Genomic DNA, 26,974 nt, shown 5'->3' with positions numbered 1-26,974 from the left:
TTTGTCATTGCTTTCCTTACACTTGCTCCCTTTGGGACAAACTGGTAAACAGAACACATCTGTTGTGTGACTGCACAGTTTGGCTCAATAAAAGCTTTGAAAAGGTGAGGTAAGGAGGAGAAAAACAAAACAAACACACACACACACACACACACACACACACACACTGAAGAATCCAATCTTAAATCTAGAAAACTGATGGATGATAAATTAAGCTACATAGACTGTAAGCTCATTTGAGGAGGGTCCTCTTCAAAATATTGTTCCTTTAAGTTTTCTAGTAATTGTCCTATTTATGGTTAAATCCCCCTTCTCATAATATTGGAAACCGCTACGGAATCTGTTGGTGCTATATAAATGGCAATATTAATAACGTACTAGAAATTTCGCAACACTGAATTGAGTAGTTACCTTTGGATTGTTTGCATCAAACAGACCAGTGGAGAGCCCTATTAGGAGCGATGCTTTGCCTTTAGTTTTGGTGGGAGATGCAGATCTTGAACGAGGTGGCAGTGAGTCATCCAAAGAGGACTGAGCAGAGAGGTTTGGTGTCATTGTATAACGTGGAAGTGGAACTTTTTCAAATAAAGCTTTGGGTGCTGTCGAGTCTCCAACATTTTCTGTGATGACAAACCATTTAATATACAATGTCAACAGAGATTGGACTAAAGCATTTAATACCTAATGCAGCATTGTTTCAAACAATTTGAAAACTCAATGAGAACAGAGACCGCAGACACATAACTATTATACACAGGGTAGAAAATATAAATATTTAGCAGTAATCATTGGTGATGAACCTAGGCCTTGTGTGGTCATGTACTCCGATAGGGAGGAAACTATATACGATTTCTATATCAATGCGAGTTTGTTGAAAGAAACGCTGAAAATGAATGGTAGTACCTTGCAAAAATATTCACTTTACGTTGGGTTTTAAGTACATTCTGGGGTCTCTTCATTATAACCCAACTTAATAAAATTTATGTTAACCATGAAAGTATAAAAGGCGGTGTTGACCTATCTGGGTATCTAACGATGAAATATCTAATCAGATAACTTCTAATTTGAGTGTAAGATGGCTGCACATTTATTTTTAAATCCATCTATGGGCAGGCATCCTAATCAATAAGGGACTAATACGCTTCGGTTACCTTGGGGGAACAAAATAAAAATATCAGTCAGGCAACTGGCAAATAAAAAAGGAATTACAAAAAATAATTATTTTTTCTTTTTTTTTTTAATACAGGCATATAAATACACATCTGTAGTTTGTCTACATTGGGTACAGATGCTTGCAGGTTTTACAATGCGTGTTAAATAAATGACAACATTAGAACATACAACCGATGCATTACTCTTAAGTCTACCCCCCTCACACCCAGGTCTCGTGGTAGGTTCAGTGTGCTTTTAATAACTGGTCATGCCCAGTTGCAGTAAGCATATTTAGTAGTTCTAAAAAAAAATAAAAGAAACCATCTGTTGCTACCTTTCTGCCGCTATCACTCTTTTTCCCATAACCTCAACTCATTATCCCAACACAGTGTATGAAGATTAAAATCGGTACTACATCAGATCATGCACTTGGAAAGTATAGTTTTTCATGCATTAATATTACACAACAGTAAAAAACAAAACTATGAATAAAAACACAAGTGTCGAGGGGGGGGGGGGGGTTCGCCAGTGAGTCAAACTACACAATTTTCCACTATATTGATTTCATGGTCCCCAGATCTTGTTAAAGGCAGACATTGTATTCCGGACCTGTGTCGTAAATGAGGCACATGCCCTTAATTTTGTATATGACGTGCATTAGCAGTAGGACCTCAGGAGTTATCAATGTCTGCACGGTGGTGCTAAGCGCAGCTAGATTAAGCATGCTTTGGAGCCTCTGCTCTTCAGCGGTTATTCCCTTCACCGGTCTAGATAATAGAGCTGCCCGAGGGACTAGATCAAAATGCCTTTAGAAAATTTTGGTTCCCAATATATTTACTTCCCTCCATAACCCAGCCACCCATGGACAGGTCCACCACATATGCATGTATGTCCCTCTCTCCCCGTCATACGCCAGCACGTATGTGTAATGTACAGCTGGACTGGTGTCTTGAGGATAAGTTCTTGTATGGTTACACAGATTAAGGTCTTTGAGTATGCCTCCAATATGTTCTCCTTGTCCTCCCCCAGGTCTACAAATCTCAATCTCATTTTGCTGGTCAGCAAAGCTCAATATTTCCCTCAACCTATACAAGTGTATATATGTCTGCAACACTATTCCCTCAAGACTTCCAATATATCTTGCCCGCAGACCGGGTATAATCACGGTTTCTCAGGTAGGGTGTCATCAGGAGAGAGTAGATCACTGTGTGTATCTTCCGCTTGTCACATCCCTTACATGCAGAGAGCAGAGTATGGCCAGGCACGGTGTGCATAAAAATGCTCCTTAATCATTGTGGACCCAAATAAAGTATTGTGAGAGGTCCACCACCATCAGGAGAGATTTTATATCTACCCAGTTACATCGGTCATCGGGAGAATGCCAATGTTTCATAATGTATGATAATATAAATATATTCGTCCCAGAATGTAGGACAGTGTAGAGAAGGCCCATAGAGGAGACAGGGTCAGTCAAGGTTAGCAGTACATCGTCTGCATAGGCTGAAACTTTACATAATCTCTACTTCTTTGATATCGGGGTGTTTTCGTATAGCAAACGGGTGTGGTTCAAGGGATAATGCAAGTAAGTGAAAGAGCATCCTTGACGCATCCGGTTTTTAAGGGTAGAAGGGTGTCGATTGTGCACTTGAATTAAGTGGGCTCTAGGGTTAGTTAGTATAGTGTCAGAACTGCAGTGACATAACGTTCAGGAAAGCGTAGCCAGAGCAGATGCTCAAACAAATAAGACCTCTTCACTCTGTCAAACAACTTCTACGCGTCCAGTGAGAAGACCAGAGAAAGTGCTTTCATGTCCACAACTCCCATCTGAGTGTTTTCGTAGACCTCTCTGCCTTGGATGAAGTCCCCTTAGTCTGGGTGGACCAACGCACTCAATATTGTATTCAAGCATTCTGCCAAGATTTTTGCATAAACCAATAAATATTTAGCTCTGCATTAAATAGAGATATGGGGCAATAATTTAATGCCATAGTTTCAAGGCAGCCAGTTTTGGACGCAGTACAATATTTGCAAAAAACAGGTCTCCATCAGTTCTCTCTCTCTGCTAAAGTTATTAAACAGGGTTTCTAGATGTGGAATCGATTCCTCTCAGAACACCTTGCAATATCCCCCATCAAATTCCTCTGAACCCGATGCCTTATTGCCTTTGAATACTAATATAACTGCATTAATTGGGGCAGAAAGTGTGTTGAGTCTGTCGATTATTTAATGCTAATGTGGCAAAATAAGTGTGCAGCTCTGAGAGGTATTAAGCATTATTGGAATTATGGTGAGGAGAGTAGTTGTATAATGAGGAGTATAGTTGAGTGAAGATGTCGATGCCTTCAAGTGTTTTACTCTGGTACCGCAATGCTCTTGCTAGCAGTGTATCCATCTTGTTGGATTCCCTTCAAAATAGTCTTTTTGAACACAGGATTGAGCTGGCCACATCCAAGAGCAAGCTCGTTTAACGAGTTGATTATTGCTCACACTTCTGCCAGCTTAGCTGCTATTGGGCACTTTTTATGCTGCTGTTCCGCATTACAGAGGACTTCTGTAGGTCAAGTAGGCATTGTGTTTTAACCTTCTTTTTATGTGAAGCCACGTTTATAAAATGGCCACGGAGGACCGCTTTGTGAGCTTCCCAAATCGTGGGCATGGGCATGTCAGGGTTAATGTTACAAACAAAATATTCCCAAGCAATATGTTGGACTCTGTTGAAATTATATCAACATCTTTTAGTAAGGATGAATTAATTTTCCATGTTGGAGGATGCGTTTTTCAGGTTTCAAAAGGTTTCATCAATGTCTGCATGGTCTGACCATGTGATACTGTTGATATTTGTCTTTTCCACTTTAATCATTCCATTGATCAGAAAAAAGTCTATCCTACAGTATGTAGAATGCGGAGAGGAATAGAATGTAAAGTCTATAGTATTCGGGTATTTGACCAGCCATGTGTCCAGCAGACTGTTGAGTCACATAAACCTTTGTACTCATAAGAAGAAAAAGCATTGGGTACAGTAAAAGTGTTTTGATGCACAAAAGGGTGGTATGTGTAACCTTAAAGGGATAACACTAGAATTATATAGACAAATGAGGTACAGCTGTAATAAGAATTATTAAACCCCCATTAATTCCCATTGAAAATCAGGTTTACAGACTTTCAGCAGCTTGCAATGAACAAATCCAACAAAAGCAATGGAAATAGTTCAACACGACAACAAGTGTTTTCCCCAAATACAACTGAAAATGCAAGTTATAACTTCTCCAGTTTAATAGGGGTTGAATAATTTTGATTACACCAGATAATCCCACAATGGGATCAGACCTCGGTATTACCACTATTTGTAAATTACTTGTTCAGGGTAGGGACAATTGGAAAAATTACCGCACTAAAAGGACCAACTCTAATAGTGATAACCAAACGTTATCCAATCTATGTTTTTATTTGTCAATCTGTATTTTTATTGAGGCATGGTAATTGGGTTACAGAATAAAGAGAGGGGAAATGTGCATTTAGAATACAGTACAGGGTTCAATAACAATGGTAGCTAACATTTCCTTAGTATTCATACCTCTTTTTTTTTTTATGTGTTATGGTTTAACATCGACATATAAGCAAATCAGAAAATAATATTAGCAGAATCAGGCTGGGTCCAGGCTAGTCAGTAATAGTGAGTGTTTCAGTCGTTCAGTTTCAGTAGCGGAATTGTGATATAAGTGTTGAACTTGTCGCTCCAACATGTGTCGCTCCAACATGTGTGTCGCTCCAACATGTGTGTCGCTGTAACATGTGTGTCGCTGTAACATGTGTGTCGCTGTAACATGTGTGTCGCTGTAACATGTGTGTCGCTGTAACATGTGTGTCGCTGTAACATGTGTGTCGCTGTAACATGTGTGTCGCTGTAACATGTGTGTCGCTGTAACATGTGTGTCGCTGTAACATGTGTGTCGCTGTAACATGTGTGTCGCTGTAACATGTGTGTCGCTGTAACATGTGTGTCGCTGTAACATGTGTGTCGCTGTAACATGTGTGTCGCTGTAACGTGTGTGTCGCTGTAACGTGTGTGTCGCTGTAACGTGTGTGTGTCGCTGTAACGTGTGTGTGTCGCTGTAACGTGTGTGTGTCGCTGTAACGTGTGTGTGTCGCTGTAACGTGTGTGTGTCGCTGTAACGTGTGTGTCGCTGTAACGTGTGTGTCGCTTTAACGTGTGTGTCGCTTTAACGTGTGTGTCGCTTTAACGTGTGTGTCGCTTTAACGTGTGTGTCGCTTTAACGTGTGTCGCTTTACTATTTATTGCTTTTACTTTATGCGAGATACTAGAGGTTCTCTCGGCTAAGTCAGGTTCAAATGTAAATGTTACCTCCGTATGTCGAAGCATGTAAATGGGTAGCCATGGCTAGTCTGCGGGCTAGGTTATCTGCGCTGGTTTAGCCCTCTGTTTATGCGGAGCAGTTAATGTGAGGGGGCTTAGGGGGCTCGGAGCCTATCCGGTAACATAGACATTTAAGGCACGGGAGGGGCATGAGACGGAGCGTACTAAAGGCAAAGCACCGCCATGTAAAGTGTACTAGAGAGGACCTAAAACTGCTTGTACCTATACAGGAAACATGAGCTGAGTCATATTGAACAGAAACTATGTTAAGACATGAATTACACATCTAAGGTACTGCTCAGCTGCCCTCTGGTGGTACTTATCAGGTTACATCAAATAAACATTACTCATAGGAGAGAGTCCCAATGCATGTGTGTGTGGGCATAACGGTAGGTTTAGGCACATGTCATCCAGCCGGTCTGCACCTCATGGCAAAGTGCTGGTGTTTCTATGGTGCGACAGGTTCAGCCAACGCCCTGCTTGTGCCGGAGTGTTTGTGCTGCAGCGTGCTGGAGATTGCTCGGGCCTTCCTGGCACTCAGCTCCCCACTCTGCGGTTCTCCTTCTGCATTTCCCGGGTGCTCGTCGTCCTGGCGCCGTGTCTCTTCGGCCCGAGGCCTTAGTAGGGGCCTGTGCCGCATGTCCATTGACCCCATCAACAGGGTCGTGGGCCCGAGGGTGTGCCTGAGCACAGCTATCCCCTCGGGTATATGGGCGGCGTGGGAGGGTCACCTCCAGGTAAGCCCCCAGCTCGGAAGAAGGGTACACTGTCCCAGTAACGACTTCCTTGCGAGTGGTGCGGTGTGCCGTTCGGCCCTTGGGTGGTCCCCGTGGGTACTCCAGAGTGGCATCGCCAGGCAGGGCTGTTTTAGGGATCGTGACTGTACGGCAGCGATAGGTATTATGTCCGCCATTAGCCCGCTTTTTTCTTCTGTGGGTTTTCTGTGGTAGCGGTTGTCTCTCTAGCGTCATGAGGCCATTATAGTTTTGCTGTCGGCAGTTAGGAGGCCGCCGAGGTCGCCGCTCATTGCGGGTTTGTTTACCTCTGTACGGCTTCTCAGTAGCTTGTGCCTGTCTCATACGTTCCTGCAGCTTGGACCAGAAATTTTCAAATATGACCCCTAGGGTGTCCAGAACTTGGCACCTGGGGTTTGCTTCATCCGATTGCGTTATTGTCTGGCCCATCGTCGCAGCGCCTGGTGCGTCCGCCATCTTGGATCGCTCTAGACCCGCTTGATAATTGCGCCGGGTACACAGAGGCGTTTAGACCGGAGGCAGTACAGGTCTTTGGGAACCGGGGTAACCCCCACCGGCAGGGGGGGGGGGGGGGGGGGGGTTAGGATGTGTGTGCCCCCTCGTCTGCCAGAGAACCAGGAGAGCGTCCGTCCCTCCTCGGCTCCCACCCGCACAGGCCGCTTGCCGCACGTGGTCCGCCCGGTACCGGAGGACCAAGTGACTGGTATCCCCGGGTTCAGGTCGGTCTTTTGCACTCGGTTAGTGCTATCAGCAGTCCGTGTGTTTGGGTGGTCGGGCGTTATGCCCGGAATCTAGGGTCCAGACTCGGGAGCCCACTCTGTGTACGTCTTGTCCGTTTGGTAGTCAGGCTCCGCCCCTCATAACTATTTGAAGTCCCCCAATCTATGTTTTTATTAAATAAAAATCACTTTATTAGTTATAATCCACAAAGGAATAGAAATCACTGCAAAAGTGCAAAATTAAAAACATGTGAACGGGATGGTAAGTATACAAATGACTAAATGTTTTATTCCTTTTTAGATTGTAAGTAATAAAGTGATTTTTATTTATTAAAAAAGTAGATCGGATAACATTTGTTTATTCTATGTTGAAGTTAGTCTTCCTAGTGGGGTAATTTTTCCAATTGTCCCTACCCTGAACAGGTGGGCATGGTGGTCTTTGGCAATTTGGCATAATTGCTCCTTGTGCAGTTGGCCCTTATGCGCAAATTGTTGCGACACAAGCAGTTCCAGAGGACTTCTCTGATATTTATTTACTTTGCTTATGGTCTTTAAAACATATTTTTGTGTTTTATCTAAACACACTTTTACATAATATGTTCCACACATTTTATATTTCCATGTTGAATGTAACAACACAACTAACCTGCATCTTCATCATGCTCAGAATCTAATTTAGCTTCTTCTTTAAACTCATTGTCACAGATAGCTTCCGCCATATCCTCACTAGGAACAAATAAAAAAATAAATAAAAATAATCATAATTATATATACTGTATATACACACACACACACACATAGAACAAAATTATAAATGCAACACTTGTTTTTGACCCCATTTTTCATGAGCTGAACTCAAAGATCTAAGACTTTTTCTATGTACACAAAAGGCCTATTTCTCTCAAATATTGTTCACAAATCGGTCTAAATCTGTGTTGGTGAGCACTTCTCCTTTGTGGAGATAATGCATCCACCTCACAGGTGTGGCATATTTTAAGATGCTGATTAGACAGCATGATTACTGCACAGGTGTGCCTTAGGCTGGCCGCAATAAAAGGCCACTCTAAAATGTGCAGTTTTACTGTATTGGGGTGGATCTGAAAACCAGTCAGTATCTGGTGTGACCATCATTTGCCTCACGCAGTGCAACACATCTCCTTTGCATAGAGTTGATCAGGTTGTTGATTATGGCCTGTGGAATGTTGGTCCACTCCTCTTCAATGGCTGTGCGAAGTTGCTGCAACATGATGTGATGGTCATGGATTAATTGCACAATGGGCCTCAGGATCTCATAATAGTATCTCTGTGAATTCAAAATGCCATCAATAAAATGCATGGGTGTTCGTTGCCCATAACATACGCCTGCCTATTCCATAACCCCACCGCCAACATGGGCCACTCTATGCACAACGTTGACTTCAGCAAACCGCTCATCCACACGACCCGATACACGCTGTCTGCCATCTGCCCTGTACAGTGAAAACCGGGATTCTTCCGTTAAGAGAACACTCCAAAGTGCCAGACGCCATTGAATGTGAGCATTTGCCCACTCAAGTCTGTTATGACGACGAACTGCAGTCAGGTCGAGACCCCAATGAGGATGACGAGCATGCAGATGAGCTTCCCTGAGACGGCTTCTGACAGTTTGTGAAATTCTTTGGTAATGCAAACCTATTGTTACAGCAGCTGTCCAGGTGGCTGGACTCAGATGATCTTGGAAGTGAAGATGCTGGATTGGTGTGGTTACACGTGATCTGCGGTTGTGAGGCCGGTTGGATGTACTGCCAAATTCTCTGAAACACCTTTGGAGACGACTTATGGTAGACAAATGAACATTTAATTTACAGGCAACAGCTCTGGTGGACATTCCTGCAGTCAACTTGCCAATTGCACGCTCTCTCAAAACTTGCTACATCTGTGGCATTATGCTGTGTGATAAAACTGCACATTTTAGAGTGGACTTTTATTGTGGCCAGCCTAAGGCACACCTCAAGTCAATTTACATAATACATACAATGGGGTTGTGTAGGAGGGGGGAGCTCTTACTTACCTCGCCTGCAGCTCCTGTCAGCTCCCTCCGCCTCCGCACCGGTCCGTTCAGCACCTCTGTCAGCTCCCAGTGTAAGTCTCGCGAGAGCCGCGGGGTCATAGTGCGGCCGCTAGACTTACACTGGGAGTGGCACGGACCGGCGCGGAGGAGGAGGGAGCTGACAGGAGCTGCAGGAGAGGTAAGTAACAGCTCTGCCAGCCCCCCTCCTACACAGCCCATCCACTGGTCCACCAGGGAGTGAGAGCCCCCCTCCCTGCCATGTATCAAGCAGGGAGGGGGGACGAAAAAAAATTAAATAATAATAAAATAAAAAATAATAATTAAATCAAATAAAAAATAATAATAAAATACATTAAAATAATTAAAAAAATAATAAAATTGCCCACCCCCCACCAAGGCTCTGCAACACACACACACACACACACACTGCAAATAAATATTCAATTAATATCATTTTTTTAGGGTCTTATTTTATTTAGAAATTTACCAGTAGCTGCTGCATTTCCCACCCTAGTCTTATACTCGAGTCAATAAGTTTTCCCAGTTTTCGGGGTAAAATTAGGGGCCTCGGCTTATATTCGGGTCGGCTTATACTCGAGTATATACGGTAGGTCAAATCGACTTCAATGCTTGAGCCCTTCAACCCTTTTTCTTTTAACTTGAATTTGGGGTTAGGGATGTACTGTGTTTGGATATTTTGAGCAGGAGAAAGCCAAAATCAGCATTACGAAATATTGTGCAGTGCAAAGAAATGATGAATCCTTGCACATATTAGCTTTAATTCTTACTAGTAAAAGACTTTCTAGATAAATCAAATATCACACTAATGGGGTGTAGGATACACTTAAGGCTGCAAAAGTGAAGTTACCTTTGTTCAATGTCTGGCTCATTCCAAACATTTGTGACCTGAACAGGACGCTGCTTGTCATCGGTAATCTCACTAGGTTTCACATCCTCAAGTATCTCAGTTTCCAAGTCTTCGGGATCCTCTGGATGAATATGGTTTAGATAAGAGATAACAGTTTTACTTACTGTAAGCATAGTTTTTATTTCTGGACATATACATAAAGATGTGCTTTAGCCATTTCTGCTTTTCAATCAAACGTATGTTATGGTCCTTAGGATTATGAGGTCCCCACCAGATTAAACTGTGTGGGCCAAAGGTAAATGTCCACAAGATCACACAAATCAATTGTGTTCCAATCTGTGGCTGCATAGTGGGGGAGCTGGGCATGAAGGTGGGAAACATTCACAAGTCTAGCACAAGTCTATCTCAGATATTCTGCCAACCGTACTGGTGTAATGTTTCATTCCTTGATAAAATTGCAGGGTAAAGTGATATAACAATGAATACATGAATAGATTACCTCTTTTCTTGTTATGGAAGCCAGAGCATATGGAGTTAGATTTACATTAGAAATAGAGAAACCAAACACTTCCTTATAGTAAATTAACTAGAATAATAGAAGTATGATTCTTTTTCCTGATAGGTTGCTCCTTTTTTATCATCTCAAAACTTTGCAATTTATTTGCTAAGTGACGCAGCAAACCAGAAGTAGATCAGAGATCAAATGTTCAGACAGATAACAGACCCTTGCAAGAAGACCAAGTTTTCTTTAAATTCAATTAAGCAGACAGCAATGGCTGGAGGAAGGAGGAATTCCTAAACAGGAAGTGTAACTACTGTAACCAACCCAGAGATAGAGGGCTCTTACCGCACCAACAAGTCAGTTTGGCAGAGAAAGGGCTGCAGTCCAGAAAATAAGCTATAACACAGTGTGTAGAAAACAATTATAGCATGCATGTACCCATGTCCAAAATATGAATAAACCACTATTAAATTCTAAATTCATATCTGCATACTTTAGATATTGCATTGGGGTCACACAATCCTCTGTTGAACTATTTAAGCAAACTAGTAGTGCCTCCAGTAAATGGCAACTGACTGTATAATAAGCCATTTTTATATAGTGCCAAGGGGCCAAAAAGTGCTTTAGTGCATAGTCTAGAAATTAACGTAAATGAAGGAATCATTTACTAATGGAGATTATGGTTACCCAATGTATTGGTGCTCATTTTATTAAGAAAGAGGAGTTGACCCTGCTTGGAATCAAACTGGTGACCCCGAAATGTAAGCAAGCTTCAAAAGCCATTTCATTGGCATGCAGAGTACAATATTTATAATCTATATGCGGGACTGCACCCAGTTTCCTGCCTACGACAGACTACGTGATATTAAAGAGCAATATTTTGGTAGAATACACATAGCTCTTTAAACAAAGTAATTCGTTTCATTTTATAAATGTTCATGGCATCTGAATCATGGATCGTTATTTCTAGGATAATACATCAACTTAGTTTGTGAGCAAATTAGTAAATGTTTCATTGAATGAGCGCAGGAAACTATCCAAATACCAGAGGGTGTTCTATTTGTAATATATACCTCCATAAAACCACCAGTAGGAACAATTAAGAGGTATATTTTACCATTGTCAGGATAATCTTAATGCCAAACACGCATAATTTAAATAAAAAATAAACAAAGAAACCCTAAACCGTAGTACAGTACAGGCCAAGGTAAAAACAAAACAAAAAAAACAAACAGAAAAAAAAAAAAGAGTGTAGGTAAATGGGTAGACAATTCAAAGGATATAGAAGTAAGAGTAATCCGATAACAAGCCATGATCAAAATACACAGCAAGCAATAGAATAAATATGCTCTTGGATAACCAAAGTGGAAACTACGACAGGGTACTGAGAAAATGTTAAAATAGGTTTAAATGCCCCCCCAAAAAATCTGTGAAAGGTCATGTGACATCGGAACATGCGTGCATGAAGTCACAAGCAGGTTCCTGATAATCAAAAATCACATGGGACCTAAGGAGCCTAAAACGGCTCTGGCATGCAGCGGCCAGCATCTTATAGTTTCAGACCCAGCCATTGCCAAAGAGAGGGAGACAGAGTCCGAGACGGTGCTCTGACAGGAGTAGAACCCGCGGGTGCTACGACTATGCAGCGCCGCACAAGGTAAGTCTGAGTTCGGCGGCATTCCCACAGAAACGTGGGAGACCAAGGATTCAATCAATACTTTGGGCTGCAAACTATCAGCTGGGGCTATATTTAGTTGCTTCAGACTGACACTTTAGATGGGATTAAAATTGCAGCTGCTAGAACTTGGTGTGGACAATATGAAAGCCTTGCTATAATATTTCTAGATATGCAGCTGTGGCAGAACATCCAGGATAGACTGTTTGACCTTCACTACATAGCTACAAAAAATAATTAGAAAAGAACCCAGAAAATCAGGTCACTCAATGACTAATATCTTAATGAAATGGTTTACACATGTTGAACTAAGAGAAACAATCCCTTGAACAAAGGATAAAAGTTATAGAGGGTAAAAGATTGTAACGTACAATTTTCCCACATTTTATGGTGGAAATATTATTTCCAATTATTTGTGTTTCTATATCTATATTAATAAAGCACTTACCGTGGGGCTGATCTGCAGCCTTATCTGGAACAGACATCATCAATGTTGGGTTGATTTCTTGTTGCAGAGAGCCCTCTGGCTTCTCTGCTTTATGTTCATCAGATACACCCACATTATCCCTGTCCACAGGAGAGACGTCAATTGCTTTATGGTCTAGAGGCTGATTTTGTTCTGCTACATCTTCTTTCTCAGGACATGGTTCAACTGCATGAAGGAATTTACAAAAAGATTTCAGACGCACAACTAAATATATACAGCTATACAAGTTTAAAAGCCATTTTGACATCCTGTGACATAACATTAAGGATCACAGAGAGTTCGGCTGCTCCTGGGCCCCAGGTTCCTTTCCCAAAGTAAAGGAGAAGGTGATCTTACGCCTACTAAACTCCTACTGGTTGTACCATGGTATATGAAATCATCTCGGGCTCCATTAACCCTCCAACAGGGGTTTGAAAGGGGAATGGGTTATCTGGTTTCTACTACAGGCTGCATGATGAAAACAAGATCAAAGAATATCAGAGTGACACGGAACGATTTAAAAAATGGAAAGAAATATTACAATAATGACATACCTCACATCAAAAAAAACCTAACTGGTGGGGGCGGGGCCGGGCGGCCATGCCGACAGGCTGCACATCACACGGGCTCCCGAGCCTACGGAGGAAAATGGGGAATATACCCACATTACTAGGCTCTTACAGACCCGGGGGTCCGTGGCACGAAGCTCTAGAGTGTCCCAGTGTAGCTGGGGCGCCCGATGCAGGGCGGCCCTGGGTCCTGGTGTGAGACTCTGGGGCTCAGAGATTGAGGCCTACCCGGGAGGGGAGAGGGGTGGACGGCCGCTGCCTCGCTCTCCACCCTGACTACGGCGAACCAACACCTACCTAGTGCCTTCCTGGTCCCGTTTCCCCCCCCTGTGGGCCGGGGGGGTCATCCCGGTCCCCACCAGGCGGGCTACCACCTAAGAATCCAACTTGGATGGCCCAAAGCCGGAGGAGTGAGACTCCCACGCGGTCTCATTAAAATGGCCGCCAGCCGCACAGCAACTGCTCCAACTGAGACGGTGATCCCTCATAACCTGAGCTGCTATCATGGGTGTCCCTGAGGGCCCTCAAGCCTCCACATAACGACTTGTGAACGCACAAGCTGACAGGCGAGAACCATCACAGCCAGCACATCCTCTACCTGCCCATATCAAAACGGCAACCCCAGCATGGCAATCTGCAGGCAAGCTCCACTAAGGACCAGGGCTGAAAGACCAAGCAGAACAACCAGCTTCACCAACTGACCACACGGTGCTACAACCCTCAACAGCTCACCAAGGCAAGGCAAACTTACCCAGCAACCGGGAAGACACAGTGGGACATTAGGACCCAGTGGAATTCAAGGGGTAATCTCAAGGGACTCTCCCCCCGCATGGGCATGGAACGCGACCCCCCTGCCTCAAGCTTTGCACGGGGATGGAGCTGGCAGTGACCCCAGCCGTTCACAGCAAGAAGCACAATGTATAGCATACCATGAATAGACACACCATATATCACTGTAGTTACAATCATTGAATAAGGTGCACATTCTCTGCATATGACCTTGTATATAGTTAATCTTTATTGGAGCTTTATATGTATAGAAGGAAATAGCGGAATGTATACTGCTTTGCCTGGTGGCACCCTGCTTTACTGATAATCTTAGCTAAGCTGGAAACCTTAATAGCATGTTAGACAGCACTGCATAATCTACCATAACCTGAAACGCAAACTTACGGTCTCATCTACTGCATGTCATGACTATTTAGACCAGCGGTTAATGTACTAAATGTATGTCCCTCACTTAAGCATAGTCAAACGTAACCATGTCACTATCTAGATATTGAAGCGATGTCACGCGACATAAATATTAACCCTAAGCTACATAGCCTATGATTTACCAATAGTCTACTCTTGTAATTAATACTCAACTAAGCATGACCAGCTCAGATATAAGTGTTTTATATATCTCTAGCTAGCGACTAACAAACGTAAGAAAAATCCCACTGTAATTAATGCTGAAACGTATTCACCGTATAATACAAAAATGTGCATTGACATAATAGCCATGTTTTAAATGCCTACTGAAAAATGTGAACGTGAGCTGTTGTGGCTAAGTTTACAACGTTGTTAACCATGTGCACGCAAAAATAAAGAATTTAAAAAATAAAAAAATAAAAACCTAACTGGTAATGTGAACAGAGCCCAGCACAAATCATTCTGAATTATACTTCATACAGTTAAAGTGATCGCTCATGGAGTATCCACCTCATAATAAATAGAAAGTCAATTTAAAAAAGTTAAAACATGCTCTCTTAGGAAGGCCTCCTTTTGTGGGTACAAATGTCCCCTGTGTGAGAGTGTATTTAAACTACATCATTCAAATTTTTGCAAATAAAATAATTTAACTGGTTCCTTATGCATCAAATGACATTGTGGCCTGTATCATAAATTCACCTAAACATTAGTAGTTATGCCTACAACTTCAAACTAGGACATAAAAGTGAAATTTCTTGGAAATATGGAATGCTGAGAAGTAAGGTAAACCAGGAACAACAAATGTCAGAACATACCCTAAGTATTTGCCTTAGAAATACTGGACACATGAAATCAATAAGGTTCAAGTTAATCATCCTTACTTGTTAGTTGTAACTTTTCAGTCTGCATCTGCAGTTTAGCTTCACCAAGGATTCTCAAGACCGCATCGCCAGGACTGTTCGTCCACACAGGTCGCCGTGGTTCTCCACTGTCTAAATTGATGTCAACACCCTCTACCGTATGATCTGTATTACATAATATTAATGGATTAGTGGATAAAGCGTGTTTAAGTAATCAAACACAAACCCAGTGAGAATATTCCAGAGGTTAAAGATTATATTCTTGAAGGAAAATACAGATTTTTAATTACTAAGAGGAAAATTTTGCCTCTATGAGAAGCTTATTGAACAAGTTAAAACGGATTTATATTTTTTACAAGGCAAGGGAGGCATATAAAAAAAAATGTAGCCGCTCAGACTCCTTGAAAAATATTGCACAACTATCTTTGGAAAGGTAATTATAATGCACCTCCTCCATCACGATTAACACCTATATATGTAAGTTCCGGTTATTTATTTCTGATGTTTTGTTTTACCATTCTTTTTCTTTGTTAATGTTTTACTCCAAAGTACTGCTGCATATGACGTCATGAGTTTATTTTCTTTCCCTTGGAGATAGTTGCCTGCAGAAGCTGCACAGCTTGGAGTTTGCAGCAAATGCAGGAACATTATAACGTTTTCTCTTTTTTTTAATTTATTGTCCCGCATAGATTTTTAATGCAAACACACACACACACACACTTCCAACCAAGGATGTCTCTTCAAATTTGTAACTCACTCTGGGCTGCAATAACTGTATCCTCTATGAGTGTGAGCTGTGAAAGAGGGATTACAGGAGGAACATGTGCCTGCCACTTCTTCCGATCACTGGGTACATGATCTCCACTTTCCTGCACATGTTCTTTGTCGCCACCTTGATCAACTTTCACTTCCAAATCCTGACTGACCTGTTCTTCTTCTTCCTGAGTTTTGAGGTGCTGATTTAATCTACGGAGTATTTCACGTTTTTCATTCTGAAATAGAGCAGTACAGAGTGTATAACAGAAAGACTTAGAAAAACAGAGCATTGTTGGCTTATAAAAATATACCTTACGGAATATACCCAGTTAATCTTTCCTATGTATTGAGCAGTTTGCATCATGTCTTGTGTTGCTTGCTATGTACTAACATGCACTATCTACTACTTATAAAAAACAAATTTTATTAGCATTCTGCTTATCACCTATGTTCTACTCATCAACTACCTATCATCTATATCGTCTATCAACATCTACTATAGCCAGTAAAGGTTTTCAAGGTGACTGGACCTTATTTAGCCCTTTGCCCCAGGCCAACACGTGTTTTTAACTTGATGAAGTAGCACAACACACACACTGACTACTATTCACAGACAAATCACATTTGTTTAGCTACTGGTGGTATCAATTGGTCAAACAAGAAGCAATAATCGATATGTATTACTTTTATAATGCAAGTACCACTCACTTGGATTGAGGTTTCTGTTTTTTTGGACTCCTCTGTTGTATCCCTGATTTCTGCGGTTTCTCCTTTCTTTACCCAGATATGATGTGAAAAAATTAAATCAAGAAACATTTGTATCAAAACATGTGATCAAAAAAATTAAATCACAAAGCATTTAATAACGAATTTAGATGATACAGTGAGAATTATTTCAGTATCCCTAATTAGTAAGAAACAGCTATATCTCCCAATGAATTCGCAATATTTTGTACGAGTACACACCAGCCTACCTTAGAAGAAAGCATGAGTAGTAGCTATAAACATGAATGGCAGCTAGACTCTTTGAAACTATCTAACAAACTACTTTAAATAAGCGTAGTATACGAGTAGTAATATGTAAATATGAGTAGTGAAACGCATATTTGGACATCTTTCCTTCAATGTCGCATCAAAGGTGACATCAACATGCACTGAATTTTAGATGAAAAAGTAGAGTCTGAATATCGGTCCACACATTGAGCAGTGAACTCTCCCCATCCAGTGAGTTTCTATTACAATGTGTATTTGAGGGGGTCTTCACACATAAAGCACTATATTTTTGTTTAAAGGAACTCTATAGGGTCAGGAACACAAACATGTATTTCTTTTGAACAGGCTTTTGTAGTCAGGGAATTTACCGCCTGAGCTACCTCACCGACATTCCTGACCCTATGGTGTTAAAACCACAGTTTAGGTGGCTTGCCCCCCATGACACCCTTAGAAAAGGTGAAAACTCACCTTATTTCCAGCGCCACGTGGGTCCGCCATTGCTGGCAGCGCCCCACCTCCTTAGTGATCTCAGAATGGCCGATTTGTAGCCAATCCAATGTTTCCCTATGGGAAAACATTGGATTGGCTGAAATTGGCAAAGTGGTGGGATGGGGGCAGGGTCAAACACTGTTTTAGCAAATCAGCATCTCCTCATAGAGATGCAGCTTGAGTACTATTGTCACTTTGAATACAGTATGGTGACCAGTACAAAATCAGAATCAAAGAGATGGGAATGCTTTTTCTAGTTGAAATGGAACCAATTCAAAAACACAAATTAAGAAAAATAAAAATTAAGGTAAATTGCGAATGGACATATATTTCATTGCAACCACAGGAGGTTCAAGTCACAGTGCTAAACACAGAAGAAATACCTTTCAAGTTCAAAGACTGGCAGTAAAGCACAATAGATACAATACCCAACATGCTCAACTTAAAAGAGAAAAACATATTTGACATCACATGAAATAGAGAACTAGGCACCACTGTGAGAGTGCATAATAATGGTCTTACAGCTCCCACGTTCTTCAGTGCAGAAGTCATGGAGATGGCAGGTGTATTGGATTTGGCTGGATGTTGTAAACGAACTGGTGAACCATAAGGTGAAGCACTTGCATGGCTCGGAGAACCAGGTCCTGCTCCTGCTGCGTTAAAAGGCACATTGGGATTCCTGAACCCGCGAGCTGCAAGCTGCAAGACAGAGTTACCAGAACATGAGCAACTCAAAAAATATCATATAACTTAGATATGTTATAAAATCAGCATATGAATATAGAACCCACAAGAATTTGTCCCACCAGGCTAACAAGACAAAGCAGAAAATAACTTCCTTGTACATAAAATATGGTACTCGTGGGGGCGGGACCAAGTAGCCGAGCAGGCAGGATACAAACAAGCTGAGCTCCGGTGATTTTACCTGCATATAGAGCAATTAACACTTGATTGTGACAACTGCTAAGACCACCTAAGAGTCCCTCGGAAGTTAGGGTGACTGCTGGAAGGTTTTTGGTCACCTTTTATAAGTTACAAGTTACTGCCTGGCAGAGGAAGCATGCAATCACCCGTCGTCCTCGCTGAGCCAACAGTATCGATTGACCCCCCCATGCCCACGAACCAATGGGGGTTATCCCAGTCCACCACAAAATCTAATCTTGGCTCCCACCTTAAGGGTGTCATCTAGGAGACTAAGTGCCTCTCATCGACAACTGTATCCACCCAAGATAGCTGCTGTTCACCGCAAAGCACCATGTGCTAGGGCTCAAACACCTTCCTAGCAGAATTGCAGTCTTCGGACTGCTTTTGATCAGCTATGTGCCGAGTTCTGGAGTCAACTGCAGAGTAAGCAGCCAGAGGTGACTAATGGGAAGACAGGAAGAACAATATCCTTATCAGAGATCCGTCCATTCTACAGAAGAAACTGGGAGACGGAGACCACTCTATGCCAGACGGCGCGCAGCTGGGGCTTATCGCCCACAACATAGCCATGATACTCAGAGGTACCATGGAAAGCAGATATCTTCATCAGCAAGCTCTGGAAGTAGGAATGCCTGGTGTGACCATGATCGCTTCCCTGCTGGGGACGTGGAGGGAGAGCATTCCCATTGGCCAACTGGTCTGCAACCCCTCAGAAGTGTACCACATCCCTGTTCTGGCCTCCAGAGGGGACATCGGTTAGTAGCGACTGTGAACTGCCTAAGATCCCCACCGCCATGCCCTAATGGCTGCTTAGCTCAGTTCTGATCTTAATGGACTCTTATAACCTTGCTTCTGCAGCAATTTATTTTATGGTAATCAGCATTTCAGTTAAGAGTTTTTAGTTTCTTTAAGCAAGCTCAAGACCCATACAGTTTACATGACAGTAGGGAAAGGGAGCCATTATCACTTGACACACATAGATAGATGGATAGATACACACACACACACACACATCTATGTGTGTGACGAGTAATAATGGCTCCCTTTCCCTACGGTCATGTAAACTGTATGGGTCTTGAGCTTGCTTATATATATATTACTCGTAGGCATATCAGAAAGTTAATCAGATATGGTCAAATAAAACACACAGTAGATCTGTTAACTATCCAAATAAACAATTAACCACGACTCCTGCTAAATACGGATATATATGTTCTGTGAAGATCCAGTACTGAATAGCTTTTTTTTATTTTTTTTATTTAGCTGCCCTTCTGCACGGAGTATGAACTGGTAAATATTTAGGTTAGTGTTAAGAGTGCCGATTAGTTTAACTAGTGCATAGAGGATTATATCGCAGCATGTACCTTTTCATACTTGGCTGCTTATTTTGAGTTATTCAAAATTATTTTAACATGTTTTATGCAGAAATGAGGAAACCTGAGAGATTTAGTCAAGCTGCCTCATTAAAAACATAATGACAGGTCTTAAAAACTGCTGTACCATTAATGCAAAACCTATAGATTAACATGTATACCCTATGCAACAGGAGAATATCAGGAAAATCTCTTTATTATGACGGATCCACTTCAGTGACAACAAATACATAAAAGTTCTTGCTTGGGGTCGGTCTGTTGGTTTCCAAGTATGCAATTATTAAAAACGTATTCTTTGCATGTAATAAAACGTGCAGTATATATAAAGATAGAATATTTACATGCAATTGCAAAGTAAAAATCCGCACAAGAAACTGAAACTTCGAACTAGGTTTTAAACATTAAAAACACTTCAGAGAATAATCTGGATGGAAATTGTTTTTCCTTTTTCCCCCCAGAAAGCAAAGGTAAAATTTCCAATTCCGATGTTTAGTGATGCCAAATTACCACATAAAATAAGGATCAAATAGGATAACGAACAGGTAGTGAAAATTTTATATAAAAATGCACAAAAAAAGATTGTCGTCACCTGCCATTGAATGGAATGTGAATTTCTATTAAAATTTATAGAAAAATGTATAATACAGGAATAATGAAGTATGCGATCAGTATTTGGCATGGTATAAAGACCATTTGCTAAAAAATAAAAGAAAGGTTGTAAAAATAACAATGTGTGCATATGTCACCTTTAAACAAAGCTTTTTTTTAAACTAGGGAGCTTCAGCCAAACAGCTTCAACTTATTAAAATGTGGCTGAGAGAGAAAGAAAAATTAAATTAAAAAACAAATCAGCTATTCTTGTAGGTTGTACGTGCAAAGATGTGAAGAGCAAGTTTTCATCCACTCCACATGTCAAATAAACAGTTTCTGCACCTGGGAGACCACACAAGACTAACTCCCTCTATTGCATTTTTGTTCCAATTAACCTTTCACCAGAGAAAGATATTGCTAGCTTCAGGTGATAATGTATCTGAGGTGTGCTTCCTTTGAGGCAGTCATCCTCTCAGTGTTAAGGCCATGTGGTTTTAATGTGCATGCTATACATTGACGGAATTCTATATTCAGATAAAAATTAGGACTAATAAAAGTTTACCTCCCTCACTGTAAAAAACCAAAAAAAAAACCTTCACGATATAAACATTTTTTTTAACAGTTAAATTGAACATTGTGTACTTACGTTTTGCTAGGAAATACAAATATGGCACACATTAAAGAAACACTACAGGCACCAGAAAAGCCATTGCATAATAGTTAATAGAAGAAGGTCCCCAGTACCCCTGTGTACAGTTAATTATAACAGTGATTTGTTAAAATTGCAGCTATACAGAAAGCATGTTCATTTTCTACTAAAAATGTTTGTGGAGGAGAGGATTCGTCCTCTTCTGCATGGACAATTATTAGTATGCAGAGTTTAAACACCCTGCGTAAAAAAAAAAGTTCTAAAAACTGTTTTTTGACTCTTACGATGGGGAAGGGCAGAGGGCATTGCTATGGTGGCTATGGTGCCTCAAGTGCGGCTTTAAATGTATTTTCTTTGGCAAATGTTATACATCATCTCTGTTGCATTAGTGAGCAGATTTAATCAATGATAGTTAAATCATCTATTTAACTAGATCAGTAACAGTGGAGAGAGAGCACTAGAATGGAAATCCAAATGTAGAAGCTACCCACCCTGTTAAACAAGTCTGTTGAGGAGGGGCAGTGTGAAAGGTCGAATCAAATATCTCTTTACTGTTTTTTCATATATATATATTTTTTTAACTTTAATTACTCAGATATCAGGGGAGTGATAAAAAAAAGCACTATTGCTTCTGTCAATAAGTCCATTGTAGGGTATTGAGACAGAACTGCTGCTCACACTGACAGGTTTATTTCTGCTTCAGGAATGAAGAAACTGGCAACTGTGTCAGTGCTCTGTACGTACAACATCCCATAATGGAAATGCCACAGCTAAAATCTCTGGGGAAATCAAAAAGGTAGCAACACTGCCGGGCAGATAGAAAAAAAGCAAAGAGCAGGTATTGTTCTCATTTATTGGTGGATTACAAAAAAATAAAACACCATGCTAGTAATATCAACAAAAGTTAAAATAGGGTGATCAGTAACATTTTCACCTAATTTAACAGCGAAACTTTCATAAACGGGACATAAATAATAATCTCACATTAGAAGAGCAACAGGTAGTCATACTGTTCATGCAATGGGCCATGACCTTTTTTGGCTAGGCAATAGTGTGGACTGGAACATTCAGCATTCTCAACTCAAACTACAAGCATAAGATCACATGACTGAGGAACTATTCTAGAAAAAATTATTAGCATTATAACATTAATAGACCACAGATGTATTAAATAAAATAAACAAAGAATGAGCGATATAAATTGTGAATAACTGCCCTATTGAACCTTCCCTTTTTACCAAACCTAATTGTTTCCCCTTGGTTCGGTACTTCAGTACTACCAAACATTGACCACCTCCCTAGGCCTTTAACTTAAAAGAAATCACAAACCTAAGTGCTCTCTCTGGGTGGCTGCCATTTGTGTGACCGAACCCACATGCTCTAGTAAATGGCGGCCATTTTGTCTCCCGAACGCAGGCAGCGGTACTTGGTCGTCGAGTGCGTGCTTTGCCCGACAAACCCCAGGAAAATCATACCGTTTCCTGCTCAGTTCCCAGAAAAGCCAGGAGAGTGCTTTTCGAGGAAAAGACACCCCCGAACGCAGAGAACATACACTCCCTATGAGCCAGGGGGGAGCTTTTGCTTATATTTGTATAGGAACTCCCAAAAATCTTTTCCCCGGTGGCGAATCGGCTATACAACATGGATCTGAGCGCTATTTGGACATCTTGGGTGCTCAGATCCTGGCTATCCGGGAATATAATACTTGTCGGGGTTCCTATAAATATTGTGTGCATTCTGAGGTGTTTTATGTGTATATACTGTACCTCAAGTGCCTGGGAGATAATAAGTAAAAGCAAAATTTACTATTCTCTCAGACACAGACGCCTGGGATGGCTTACCTATGTCTTTGCTGGAGACCCTATGCTGAGGGTCTGTGTATATAAGCGGGCAGCTTGGCCATAATAAAAAACATTCCAAACATCAAGTCTCGACTGATGTTTGGGTATGCGAACTGATAGAGAATGAACCTTGAGGAATTTTGGGACACTTCAGACGAACGTACCACTTTGGGTACAGGAGGTTTGTTATATAAATAAATACCCCTCATCCCATCCTAAATGTGTCACATTTGCTAAAAATCCTCAGGATAAGAAGGGACCATGGAGTGGCTGAATAATCTCAGCTAATCCTGGTCTCCCATTGTTCACAATGGAAGTTTAAGGACATCCTACAAACTTTGCTCAGCTGAGTATGGAAAATTCTGTTCAGTTATCACAAGTACTTTTAAAAAACATGAATTAAACTACTCAGCAAGCTTATCACTGCGGCAACAATGCTCCTCTTACCTTGCCCGAGACATGAAATGAGACACATGCAGGTCAGAGAGAAGCAAGTCTACTACTAAAGGATGAAACACACTGGATCGGACACTGAAATAATGAGGAAAGACATTTACTTACATGTTCTTCCCACGCTCTTTTTTCTCTTTCATCAGCTTCTCTCCGTTTTCTTTCAAGTTCTTCTTTTAAAACTGCTGCTCTTGCATTTGCTTGGGCCTGTAAAATTTCATATATGGTATATGTAATATATAATAATGTTATATATGTAATAATAAAATGGAAAAAAAATAAAACGACAACCATGATAAAATAAAAATGGAAACTACAAATCACAATAGTGTACAGTTTTAATCAATATTCTTTTTTCTTTTCAAAATACATAATAAAAAGGAGACTGTAAATTAAAGGTTTACAAGAAAACCGTTCACAAAGAACACGTTTTTCCTTTAGTTGTTTGTACAACATGGTATCCATTCAAGTGTAGTATTTAAAATACTAATCATCAAAGCAGTGACGTTGAAGTGGCATAGCTCCCAAGTGTCTCTATTTGGGCCCAAATCTCTGTCCCTTTTCCATGCTTATGTCCATCTTTTCTAGGAGCTCCATATTGTTGGTGTGCCTAGTGTATAATGGAGCTCCATATCAATAATACTGTGCTTATAAATCTATGTAAATTAGGTACATTGCCCTTAATCTAAATTACATTTTAGCGGCATAAGTTATTAGGGATTCAACTGGCCAAATCCCGATTCACAACCTTAAAATTAAAGTGCCCCTCTTTGACTATTTAAAATGTTGGGTGGTATGTAATGGCAATACATTCATAGGAGTGCAGTTTTGTTATAGCACCATTCATGATTACTAGTGGCTAAAGGGCCTTGCCAAAAACACAACAAAAAGTAGCAGTGCCACAATATCTTTCAAATATGGAGCTGTGCTTCAGTCAGCCAAATAGTAAAGCATGATCCCTTATTTATCACATAAAAGATCTAAATTGAATTCCAAGTGATTTTCAAATTTAGGAAGGAAAACATTGGGATTTGCGGTAAGGTTAGGTTCGGACATATTTGGACATGGACAAGTTTTGTTGTTTCGGGTGTTTGCTAAAATAAATTCAAGTTACAGTTAAATAATGAATGTGGGCTTAAAGTGCAGTGTTTCAGCTTTAATGTGAGGATATTCACAAACAAATTAGAGAAGGGGTTTAGGAATTACAGCTCTTTAATATGGAGCCCCCTCTTTTTCAGTAGACCAAAAGTAATTGGATATTTGACAAAAAAAGCTGTTTCATGGACAGCGATGAGCTACTCCATTATTTCTATATCAATTAAGCAGGTAAAAGGTGTGGAATTGATTTCAGGTGTGGCATTTGCATTTGGAAGCGGTTGCTGTGAACCTACAACATGCGGTCAAAGGAACCCTCAATGCAAGTGAAACAGGCAAGCCATGGGCTGCAAAAAAATAAAAAATCCATCAAAGATATAGCATGAACGTTAGGAATGGCCAAATCAACAGTCTGGTATATTTGGAGAGAAAAAGAAAAACAAAACGGAACGCTCTGGTGAGCTCTGCAATAGAAAAAGGCACATTCATGAGCCTCAATAATAGAAAAGCCAGACTAAACTTTGCCAAAAAAACTACTAAAAAAACACCCCAGTTCTGGAATAGCATTTTTTGGATGGATGAAACAAAGATCAACCTGTACCAGAATGATGGTTAAGCATACCACATCATCTGGAAACATTGTGGGGGCAGTGTGTTAGCATGGCCATGTATGGCTTCCAATGGCACTGGGTTACTAGTGTTTATTGATGATGTGACAGAAGTCGCCGGATGAATTCTGAAGTGTATAGGGATATATGGTCTACTCAGATTCCGCCAAACTCAGCAAAGTTGATTGGACAGTGCTTCACTTTACAGATGGACAATGAGCCAAAACATACTGTGAAAGCAACGCAGGAGTTTAAATATTCTGCAATGGCTGCATCAATCACCTGATCTCAAAACTTCAAACAGAAAGACCAAGGAACAAACAACAACTGAAGACAGCTGCAATAAAGGCCTAGCAAAGCATCACAAAGGAGTAAACCCAACGTTTAGTGATGACCATGTGTTACAGACTTCAAACAGTCATTGCCAGCAAAGGATTCTCGACAAAGTATTAAAAATTCTCATTTTATTGAGGATTGTGTTAATTTGTCCAATTACATTTTAGCTCCTGAAAGAAGGGGACTGTGTATGAAACTGAATGCAAATCCTAACAAATAAATATGGTATCCGTGTCCAAATATTTCCCAACCTAACTGTATATATTTGATTTCAAGGAGCAGATTATGGAGTCACCTCCATTCATAAACACTGCTGCCTTTCTGCAAGCCATGGATAGATCACTCTAAAATATGGAGGACATAATGCACATGGAAGGACCACTGAGAAAATCTACTAATGGAAGTGTGTATGAATGGGCAACACTTGCTTTCAATGCTTCGATTTTCTTTCTTCTCAGTTCAGCTTCTTCGCTGCTCTTGTGTCCAGCTTCCTCATCATCTCCCTATAAAAAAAAAAAAAGAGAGAAACAATTGAAATCTTAAATAGTCACATGGAGGTATGAGTCAGTGCACATATAAGGGAAGACTTGGAAGGCACAGGGAAGGGGACCTGCCACCATTGATGCTACAGGTGTTGCCAAAATACGCAAAATATGACACCGCTGGTGGTTTCAAACTGAAATGCTGCACATTCAGACAACAAACACCATGACCACTTCAAATCACCGAAGAGGTCATAGTGCCTGGACTATCCATTTAATATAATTTGTTTTCCTTCCAGATTAAACTAAGAATTCTGATGGTCTACCAATGACAATGTATGTGAATCACATAGGGGAAAACAACAAACAAGATAATATATCCAATCTGTAACACAAACAATATAATGATAATGATAATAATAATAATAATAATAATGACAACAATAATGATATTTTTAATAACAAGATGTCCCACTTGCCTTTTCGCCACGCAGCTTGGCCATGATTTGTTGTCGCTCATTAAAATTTTGTAGCCTGATCTGCCTGAGTCTTGCTAAATATTCCTGCAAGAGACCAACAAAAAGACCCACTTTACTACTATGATTAAAGATTGATAGAATACTTTATCTTCTCACTCAAAATGATTTAACACATACAAAAATGAAAGAGATGTTTATATATTGAACAGGATGTTAGAGCCTGTTGGAAAGCCAATAGATTGAAAGAAAAACTGAGTAACACAATTTTTTATTACCAAAATGTAACAGTACGAATGTCCAATACCCATTCACAAAATATCTTCATACTATTGGCTCCTCAAAATGTAATCCAGTACAAGGCAGCCCTCTGTACGAGAAAGGCATGGGGGATTACAGAGACGTACTACTCTTGCAGTCACTGTTCTCAGCATTACACATGTAGTACAATATGTCAGGATTACTGTTGATCCAGCAAGCAGAAAAAGTATCACACCTAGGACTAAGGATAACGTATAACCAGACCTTAGAATGGCCAGACTTAACACAACCAAGAATAGTCAAAATACTTGCCGAGGTCAGGGATACAGAGTGAGACACAACGATGAGGGAAAGCCAAAAGTCAAGGATACCAGAAATCAGGGAAGTCAAACGAAGCCAAAGTCAAATACCAGAAATACAAAGATCAGAAACACTCTTGGATAACCAGCTAAGGGAAACCACGAC

General features: G+C 40.8%; 1 protein-coding gene across 1 annotated transcript in view; it reads right to left on the bottom strand.

Annotated features, from left to right (window-relative positions):
* Positions 1–26,974, bottom strand: part of NEK1 (NIMA related kinase 1) — a 115,672-nt gene that overhangs the window by 31,649 nt on the left and 57,049 nt on the right. Inside the window, exons 19-29 of the mRNA XM_063458188.1 lie at positions 26,248–26,335; positions 25,719–25,789; positions 23,363–23,458; positions 17,946–18,122; positions 16,650–16,715; positions 15,943–16,177; positions 15,207–15,350; positions 12,545–12,748; positions 9,920–10,040; positions 7,648–7,727; positions 412–620 (exon numbers count right to left, since the gene is read on the bottom strand). Coding sequence (XP_063314258.1) covers positions 412–620; positions 7,648–7,727; positions 9,920–10,040; positions 12,545–12,748; positions 15,207–15,350; positions 15,943–16,177; positions 16,650–16,715; positions 17,946–18,122; positions 23,363–23,458; positions 25,719–25,789; positions 26,248–26,335 — 1,491 coding nt within the window. The remainder of the gene's footprint in view (positions 1–411; positions 621–7,647; positions 7,728–9,919; positions 10,041–12,544; positions 12,749–15,206; positions 15,351–15,942; positions 16,178–16,649; positions 16,716–17,945; positions 18,123–23,362; positions 23,459–25,718; positions 25,790–26,247; positions 26,336–26,974) is intronic.

The sequence above is a fragment of the Pelobates fuscus genome, chromosome 6 (assembly GCF_036172605.1).
Source record: "Pelobates fuscus isolate aPelFus1 chromosome 6, aPelFus1.pri, whole genome shotgun sequence".
NCBI classification, from domain to species: Eukaryota; Metazoa; Chordata; class Amphibia; order Anura; family Pelobatidae; genus Pelobates; species Pelobates fuscus.
Note: the sequence above shows the minus strand (reverse complement) of the source record. Positions and strands in the feature narration are given on the sequence as shown.